A 10,250-nucleotide genomic window follows, 5' to 3' on the forward strand; every position below is an offset into this window, starting at 1 on the left:
CCCACCCCAAGGACTTTTGAAGCCCAAGCAGAGTTTGGGTAGTGCTGAAAGAACTTCGGCCATTTAGTAGAAAGGTTTCAAAGATCAGCAACATTTTATGTAGTTTGTTTTTGAAATGTTTGTGGTATGTATTATTAGGTTGTTCTTCCTCTGCCCTGAAGTGCTGAGGTTAAGAATAGATTTGTCAAAAAATGAATTAAAAAGGATGGGATTTTACTTGGTTGGTTATTAAGATCGAAACATGAATGGGCAAGACTCAGCAGCTTGGGAGTTGCTAGCTTATCTTTAATTATTGTCTTCCTCTTTGTGATCCTGTTTGTTGGGGGGCGGGGTTCTTCAAGGGTTGGAAAGAGGGGCCAGGATAAAGTTGACAGTTTAGTTATCAGTCATTTCAAAAGTTATAGTCCAATTATAAGAACTGAATGACAAGATTACAACTCCATAGTTTTCTTCACCTTCTCCTCTAATAAGATGGTTAGGAGTTAATTACAGGTTTAGGATTTTTTCATTGAGTGCGATCTGTGACTGTGTGAGATTTGCCAAGTAAGTCACCATCAGCAGGTCCTGAAAAGAAGAAAGGAGCATGCATAAGATTAGGCAGAAAACAGTTGTATAAAATAACAATCTGTTCATTTGCAGGAGCGTATTGATACTTGGGTCCACCTGGTTGTGCCAAGACACTGCAGAGCCTCTTCAGCTCCCAGTTCCAGATTGTTTAATATAGCTTGAAAGCCTTGCCAAACAGTTACATTATCGTGAAGCTTCGTACCACAACGGGATTTAGTCCAGTAAGAGAGGTGCTCTACTAATTTTGATCTCATTCTCTGCAATATGGTATAGGAAGGGAAACCTTATTCCGCCCGAGGGCCACATTCCCTTATAAGCAACCTTCTGGGGGCCGCTTGCCAATGGTTGGTGTGGCCAGAAGCAAAAGCAGGCAGAGCAATAAATGAAACTCTTCTCTCTGCATGGTAGACTAATTCCAACCACACAAAAGCCAGAGGTTTTTACATCTCTTCACACACAAACACCCCCATCCAAACAAGCAAGATGAATTATCGAAGTCTAAGGACACATTCCAACCAGGCAAAAGGACTTGAAGAGAGCATGGAGCAGTGTCAATGAGGTGTGTGGCCTGGGTAGCCAGGCCCCAATGTTCCAGACAGGAAACCTGAATCAGAGGTAACCACCACTATCTTGAGTTATGCAGTCTGAACTGCTTGGCCACTGCCAATAATTTTACATGTCCAAGACTGCGGTGTGCAGCTGGGTAAACTGAGGCTCTGGGCAAGACCTAGGCTGTGACTACAAAACTACACAGGAGCATTCAAGGGAGCTTGTGGGAAGGAGCTTATACATAGAACATACTGACTTGGCTACCACCCTTTTATAAGCAACATGTGTATGCACACACCCCACCCCAACGCTAACTTTGGAACTGGTCAGAGTCCATATTTTTATCCAAATAGGCAACTTTTCAGAATATGATCCAATACAACGCAAGTTCTTGATTTGCAGGGAAATAAGCCTTCATAAAAGGCAGCCAATTCAAAGTTCCTTCTGGTTGTTCAGGAAGGCTGCTGCACCAGAGATCTAAGGCAGCCTTGCAAGTCAGTACACACAAGAGGTGCTACTAAACCAAACAGGAATCACCAGCTTACCCACCTATACATCTATATCTTAGCCAATTGTGGCACATTGCTTGCATGGGGGAAGCTTCCAAGCAAGCGATGCTTTTACAAGCCAGCTCTACGGACTTACGTTGATATTGCTGTTCAACATTGTCTCAAAGTCCTCTGGCGAAATCTTCGGAACCTGGGTGATGAGGTCCATCAGGAAGCGGCCAACAGTGTTGTCAGCAGTCACCTTACCAGACTAGATATGAAGACAGGCAATGTTAACAAGTCATTCAAAATAAAGGTGCACACAAACAAGGGTGCATTTATTTTCTGGCCAGACCACAACACTATCCTCACCAGCACATCTTCGGCATACTGCAGCACCGTGCTCAGGGTATCCTGAATCCGAGCAGAAGCAGCTCCCACTTGCTGAAGGTCACTGGATAAACTGATCACTCGATTTGGACTGAAGCAAGTCTTCATGATGAGATCAACTGAGAACACAGGGTGTGGGAATGACTGTTAGAACAGCATTTGTCGCCACTGACAATTCCAGAAATTGAACCGAAAGCCATGTACCATAGCAATCGCTACTCATATGCAACCTTCTGAATCCATTGCCACACCCTTTCTAGTGGGAATTCAACAACTACTATTTGATGCTACTGCCTCATCTCTTCCTCCTGGCCACTGCATGGTTATTCAGCTGAAAGCATTGTTGGCAAAGCCTTTCACTCATTAGAAATTGAAATTCAATTGTTAAAAATCCAGATTGCTGAAGGCTGATATTGCCAAATACTGTACGCCTTCCAATTTAGAGAAAGCATTTAAAAGCTGAACATGTTTAGATGAAGAACAGTGTCTCTGGGCACACAAGCATGTTGCTACTGTAGCTGCTATTAAGTGCTTAATTTCCTTCCTGACAGCCAAGTTCCCCTGCAAGTCCCTCCTCCCACCTGCTTTCCCTCACAATGTGGCAAACATATTATCTAGGACCTGAGCTGAAGGAAGGGAGTTGCAGGGGCAAAAAGCAATCAACAGAGATTAAGGCCCCTCACTCAACCCACTCGATTCAAGCAATGCACCCACTGCCTTTTTGCAGCTGTTCTCAGCCACCAAAAACCCAGCTGGACCCAAATATTCATAAACACAGTGGTATCTAAGCACTGAGCAGCGGACAGCTATCATTGTGCTCTCACTGCTGCCAGGAAAAGCCAGCACCATCCTACTGCCCAAGAACAGGTTCTCCAACCCCTGGAACAAAGTCATGTGGTGGTGGTAGGCTGTTTTCCCACATGGCCATGGCCAAACTTTGAAAGAGCAGCAACTGGAAAAGAATTCCTTTCCCACAGTCTTATTTCTGAAAAAGAATCTTACATTTATTGTAGGTTCATTTTTATTTTTTACTGTGAGCTGCCTTGGAGGCCTACTGACAGGCAGAAAGGCAGGATATATATGGTTTAAAATAAATTTTTAATATGAGCTAAATAAATGTCAGTTCATTCAAGAAAATGCATTAGTTGATCAGCTGGTTATTATAGCCTTAACTATTACTACTCTACATCATTCAGCCCCAGCCTTACAAAAGAATGTTGGGTAACTGAATCCTCCTCTTTTGTTCTAAATCACCCACAGCAAACCACCCCCACCCCCACTACTTGGAAGTAGAGAGAGCATGCACAGAGACAGCAGCCATAATATGCGGAGGCAACACAAAGGAGTGCTATGAATGCTCTAGACTGGAATACACAACTATGGTCAAGTTGGCGGTATGTGCATTTGATAACTACTCACCCCAGGCAAACGAGATGGCTGCTGTGGATTATTTAAGTAAAATCCCAGACTTCCAACCTAAGGGTCAGCATCACCCATAGGAATGAGTGGCAACTATTTCACTTATACTGGGAGCAGCAAAGGGGTGATCACAAACAAGCCCCACTCCTTATCCCTAGTAAGATCAGCATCAGGCATAAGTGGCAGGTTAGGCCACTCTCAACTGTGTCCTAGATTATAGCCCTATTACTTTATCCCACAGAACACTGTCAAGCCAACCTCTACTTGTCTCAGCCCCAAATAATGAGAGAAACTTGGGAGGACAGGCACACACTACAGTCATACCTTGGTTTACAGACCTTTCAATTTGCATTTTTTCAGGTTACAGGCCGCCGAAACCCGGAAGTACCAGAACGGGTACTTTGCGCATGCACAGAAGTGCTGAATAGCAACCTGCGCGTGCGTAGACGCAGGTTGCAAACGCTCCGGGTTGCGAATGTGCATCCTGCACGGATCACGTTCGCAACCTGAGCGTCCACTGTACTTTAATCACTCAAAGACATTTATAAAGTATCAAAAAAGGACAAGAATACTTACCACCTATCCGTTCTGTGTCGTAGTAAGTATATTTCACTGTGAGCGGAGTGAACATTACTCCCATAGTCTTACCAGGGACTCCCATTGCAGTACTAGAGGAAAAATAGATTTTCTTAGCACAAACAAGGGCTCAGAGGAAGCTTTATAGCACCCAAGAAGGTGGTTACACTGGCTTGATTCATATAGCATGGTAGGACAAACTATGGCTTACCGAGATGGTGCCAATGTGTGGGGTTTTGGAGGAGCTCACAACCACTTGGCTCTTCCCAGGTCATTTTTGTTGCCACACTACACCAGACTATGCCTAGGTTTGCCTTAGGGTGTCATCTGAACCCAGGATCATGGTTAAGCTCCCTCTTCACTAACCATCAGCTAACACCAAGAACAAACCTTGGTTAACACAGCTCAAGTTAGTGAAAGGAGAGTTTAACTATGAATCCTGCTCTGGGCAACACAATAAGCCAAACTTTGGCAAGAACTGCAAATATACAAATAGTACTTCTGAATGCTCTGGTGGACAAATACCTGATTAAAAAGCAAGGAAATTGCAGAATGGTAGGAAACAGAAGAAAGCACAAATGAGAACATTAACACCTGTTCTCACCCCATCCCTTCTCCATACATAGTACGTGGAGGACCATCCACACATTTGGGATCCTTAAAAGCAGGATGGCGAATTTTTCCCTCTCTCCTTCCTCTGTAATGCCCATTGAAACGTTCTCCAAATCCTTTGTTAATTTGAAACTTACAGTCAGGAGCCCTGGAATGTTCTCATAAATTGAATGTCCTTGGGTATATGAGACAGACAGAGCCTTCTCCATGGTAGCGACTAAATAAGAGAAATTCTTCCAAGCAAGTTCCACTGGGCTCAGTCTTTCTCTTTATAGATATGCTTTGAAAACATTTTTATTTCAAATAGTCATACGTATCTGATGGTCTATTCTATTGCATTTAGATTTTCATTTTTGATATTTTATTGTCTTACTTGTTTTTGAAAGGCTATTTTTGTAAAACACCAGATTTCTAAGTTAAAAGGAACAAAGATGGAGGTAGAACAAGTGCAGTACACGAAGGTTGTTTTGTAAATACCTGATATAGGCCTTAATGCTCATGCGCCCATTTTGAAGACTGGTGTCCACCGTGAGGTGAATTGGATTGTGTGCTTCTCGACTGTAATATTCGTGAATCAAGACAGAGTGTTCTGTGATGTCATGCCCTGTTGCATACCTTCAAAAACATAATTTAGACTAATTAATACCTGCACACAATGAAGCCCATTCATTCAACACAGACCTTTTAGACACAGATGAGATATGCCAGCTTCCGGGTCATGTGGCCAGCATGACTAAGCCGCTTCTGGCAAACCAGAGCAGCGCACGGAAACGCCGTTTACCTTCCCGCCGGAGAGGTACCTATTTTTCTACTTGCACTTTGACGTGCTTTCAAACTGCTAGGTTGGCAGGAGCAGGGACCGAGCAACAGGAGCTCACCCCGTCGTGGGGATTCGAACCGCCAACCTTCTGATCGGCAAGTCCTAGACTCTGTGGTTTAACCCACAGCGCCACCCGCATCCCCTGTTAGATATATTAAACAATGCTAATTCAGATGTAGATACATCCATAAATCATTCTTGTGCTACCCTCTGAATTACAGTAAAGAAACATATCATAACTTGGTTTGGAGGCAAAAGATTCCTGCATTGCAGGGGGTTGGACTAGATTACCATTGTGATCTTTTCCAACTTTACAATTCTATGATTTGTTGATAAACCAGCTGCATCACAAAATAAATACAAGGAAAAAAGATAGCAAGAGAATTGCCAGTACCTCTGCTGAGAAAACATAAGCCCAGTGCAATTAGAAATTGCACTTAGTTAAAATAAACCAGAATCAAATGTTTGTCATTTGTTTAAACTAACTACAGTTAGAACTAGCCACAGTTCTCTAAGTCTGGATAAAATAGAGAACTGTGGTTAATCTAAAAGTGAAAGTAGATAAACTTATAATATCCTCTTGGTTGTGCAGAGCCGAAAAGTAACAGGGAGGTATATGCTTCTGAGGCTCACAAAACACTCATTCCTTTAATCACAGCTCAGTTTGTCATTATGTCTGAACCAGGCCCTTACACAGTGAACATATGTTATAGGTATGGGCAGACTGGCACATCCAACATTCATAAGTAATGTAGCCACATGATACTCCGGCCATTTAACCAATTGGTCTATATGGAACAAGAGGTTCCTCTCCTCCAACTAAATGGGCAGTCAGTTATATAGTGCAGTACTCACTATTTTTGGGTACAAAAAATATACTTTTGAAATGTTTTTGTGCTGAGTGTAAGCCATCATGGGGGGGGGCGGACTTTGGATTTTGAAAGATGGCATAAAAATATTAACAAATATGTATTTATTTAACATATTTATATCCCACCTTTCTCCCAAGTTGGGACTTGGCAGCAGTGCTTTTTTTTAAAAAAAAAAATCAAATAAGATGCTCTAACATAGAACTAACAGAAGTCAGGAAATTGCTGTAGTTCTGCCATTTTTAGGTAAGTCACAATTAATTTTACCTTCTCTGGCATGAGTTATGCAACACAGGAGTAAATACACCTTTGCCCCAGCATAATTTGTACTGTACATCAACAATTTTAAAAGCCAATTAATGCTGTTCTGTTTTTGTAACAAGAAGAATAGCAACCTACCATCCCAGAATAATTTCACTGGGAGAAACTTTCTTGTGCAGTTCATACATATTCTTGGCAAATTCCATGTCAACTGCCACCTAGAAGTAAAGAAAGGAAGTAAGAGAATCTGTAGCAGTGACTCTCCAAGGCCTGAAGCAGTCTTCCCTGCCTTGTTAACTAAATTATTGTGACTGTAGATGCTGGGGATTGAACCTGGAACTCTACATGCACAAAACCTGCTCTCTGCAAATGGTCTTACAGCTTCCCTGCCTTCATTTCAAACAATCACCAGGTTATCAAATTTCCAAGGAATGATGCTGCACCAGAGTCATAGGGATTATAAAAACCAGAATTCTCTAATCAAGCCATCAACTATTTCACCACCACACTGGGCTTAGCTCTGAGTGGCCAGTACATGACATAATACAGCATGGGGAGGAAGCAGGTACTCACCTCATCTTCTGACTCATTGTGAGGCACTGAGAAGCAGTTGGTGACTTCTACTGAATGCTTGTCAATGGTGCCTGCAAAAGGACAACATGTTTCTGTAAGATAAAGCCTTTCTAACCAAGGCCCCAGGATCATGCAAGGAGAGATTTTGTAATCAAGGTATAAGACAAGGATGAGCAATTGTCAGCTGCTGGGCTGGTCTCAGCTCATGAAGCCTTGCAATTCCAGAATGTTTGTCAACTGTGCCTGTGAAATTAAGAGATATGTGTCCATGAGAAAGCATCAGCCAGATCCCTGCCATGGCCATCTCCACAGTTTTGTTGGAAGCTATAGGGAGAGGCAAAAGTGCTGGAGGGTAGAGGGAGGAAACCAAGATTAATAGGCAAAATGCCTTCTTTATGCTGGAGAGTGTCTGATGTAATCTAATTGCGAAGTATTGTGGGTCTGTGGGGAGAAGGAAACAAAAATTTAGGATGCTGGAGGCGGAAGCAAGGGGCTTGTGTTTTAGGGATGCTGCTGCTGTAGAGTATCAAAGTATTTGATGTACTCAAAATGCAAAGTGCTTTCCCTTTTATTGCTTTCTCTCGGAGGGAGAAAGTGGGGGGGGGGGAAGGATGAAGTCAACAGAGTCACCAACATAATGTAACCCCTGACATCTTACAGCTGGTGGATTGCAGCCCTTGACAGAAGGTTTCCCACCCTTGGCACAGAACTTAGGAGAAGCCTGACTAAAAGAAGCAGAAGATTCAGGTTTGCTAAGAAAGTATATTGGAATTAAAAACATCACCCAGCTTTCTTCTCCAACTTCAGTTTCTTTCAGTATCTATTAAAGAATCCTTTTTATTGTGGTGTACAACAATGTGGCCATAATTTACACTAGCCCATGGGATCACGTTTCAGTGTAAGGCCCGAGTATTTTGACCTGGTGCAAAAAAGAGCTCCCTGTTCCTTCAATAAACTATTTAGAAAAGTACAATGCAATAGATGCACTTTTCCTTGCCTTTTATGACAAGCTATCCTCTTCCAAAATCCCCTCTTCCACGTAAATTCACAGAATTGTAGAGTTGGAAGGGATCCTGGGGATCATCTAGTACAACTCCCTGCAATGTATGAATATGCAGCTGACTTATAAGGGGATCAAACCTGCAACCTTGATGTTATTTAAAGCACATTTAGTTCTCCAGTACATTTGGGCATCCTAGGGCTGAGATGTGACCATGCAAGAGGTACCACAGCCTAGCGGCTTGACCTACAAATCAGTACGTTCCTGGTTTGCCTTGTCTCTTTGCCATAAAGTCATAAATTCAACACCCATCTGCAATATGGGAATAATCATACTCACTTGCCTGACAAACTGGTTGAGATACCATAGTGAGTGAAGTGTTCTGAGAGCCACTACAGTTGACGTGAATAGAACAGGGAGATCTGGCTTCCAAATTCCTTGCTCAGCCACTGCAGTATACACAGGTGGGCTGCTTTTTAGACTACTTCACAGGAATGATTCTGCGCACCAGCCAAACAATGACAGAGGAAGCAGGAACAAAATGCAATCAATAATGCACCATTACAAAACGGGAGCTTCGAAGCAGCAAAGCTGCCATGTGACCTCAGCTACAAGGCATGAAGCCCGGATTCAAATTTCACCTCTGCCTGTCAAATACACTTCGAAAACTTTAAGAGGAGGAATGGGACCCTATGACCCTCCACTTACTGTTAGGCAAGAAATGATGGGAACTGGAGCCCACCAATGTCTGGAGAGGCCAAAAGCTCCCCATCCCTGTCTTTAAACTGCAATCCATGCAGTTTCAACCCCTGGCCTGTGGGTAACCCTGCAAAGCAGTCTAAACTAAGCACCACATAAACGCTGCCAAGCAGCTGCTTTTAGCATTTTAGCTTCTTGTACATTTTCAACACATGGTAGCTTTTCACCGGTTTATCTTTTTGTAACATGCTTTGAGGGTTTGGGTTGTTGTTGTTTACAAATGACGTATAAACTTGATGAAATAAAAAAGCATAAAAATATTAACTAGCATAGCTACATTTTAATTAGTATGGTGATGACTAGCTGGTTTTACATCTTGATTTTATTCTGTGAACCGCCCTGAGACCCCTGGATATAGGGCAGTATATAAATTTAATAAATAACAATAATTTTGAGTTTGATTGACGACCAAACGGTGTATATATTTTAGGGGATAAAAAACATAGTTATTACCTGGCAAAGCTACATTTAAATGAGTACACAGATGACTGACTTCCGAGTTTCACGTTTGTGTTTTAACACCCAAGCGGTGTATACATTTTACGAAATAACTAGGAACTAAAACTATGCCAGGTAATTAATTTATCGCTTCCGCTTCACAAAACCTATACACCGGACGGTTACAAAACAAAAGCAAGCCAGCGAAACTCCAAGCCGATTATTACCGGCCAGCGACGAGTACAAGGTAGGTAAAGAACGAAAGGCGGGCTTCTGAGCACGTGCAGAGTTCCGGCCACGAGGAAAAGCGGCGGTTGGGACGGAAGGGTGTCGTTGGCCTTACCGAGCAGCGTCCCGATGACCCGGGCGGCCCCCTCGTTCCGCCGCTCGAAGCTGTCCACGATGGAGGCGAGCACCACCGGGTGGATCCGGACCGCGCGGCCGCCGGGGAAAGGCGCCGCCAGAGCCGGCGGCGGGGCAGGGGCCGGAGTCGGGGCCGGCGCCGGGGCGGCCTGAAGGGGAACCGGAGCGGGAGCCGCGGGAGGCGCCGACGAAACGGCGGCGGCGGCGGTGGAGGCAGCTGCGGGCGGGGAAGCAGCCGCGGGAGCAGGAGGCGGCGGCGGCGAGGGCGTCGCGGCGCTCTGAGGGGAACTGGCTGCTACGGCCGCCATCTTGTCGGCGAAAGGGACCCGTGGAAGCGGCTCCTCGGCGCTGATAGGCTGAGCCGAGGCCACTGGAGAGTCACGTGCTTCGCCCTCTTCCCGAGGAGGCGCGTCACGCCTCCCATCCCCCGCGACGCTTTGGTTGCCGTCACCATAGACGTATAAAGAATGTCAGAGTGACGCGTTCAACCCGAGTGCCGTGGAGCTTCCTAGCTCCCTTTTCACTTTCTCCTTCCTCCTCAAGGTGCCCATAGAGGAGCAATGGAG

At 44.3% G+C, this 10,250-nt stretch overlaps 1 protein-coding gene across 1 annotated transcript; it reads right to left on the bottom strand.

Moving 5' to 3' along the window:
- Window positions 1-264: 264 nt before the first annotated feature.
- Window positions 265-10,250, bottom strand: EIF3F (eukaryotic translation initiation factor 3 subunit F). The gene is given in 9 exon segments (XM_083614012.1): window positions 265-564; window positions 1,762-1,875; window positions 1,977-2,113; window positions 3,990-4,081; window positions 5,079-5,216; window positions 6,690-6,769; window positions 7,125-7,195; window positions 9,665-10,154; window positions 10,158-10,250. Coding segments are annotated over 9 exon segments (1,278 nt in total). The 5' UTR covers window positions 10,236-10,250; the 3' UTR covers window positions 265-486.

This window comes from Podarcis filfolensis, assembly GCF_964270895.1.
Source record: "Podarcis filfolensis genome assembly, chromosome: 5".
Classification (NCBI taxonomy): Eukaryota; Metazoa; Chordata; class Lepidosauria; order Squamata; family Lacertidae; genus Podarcis; species Podarcis filfolensis.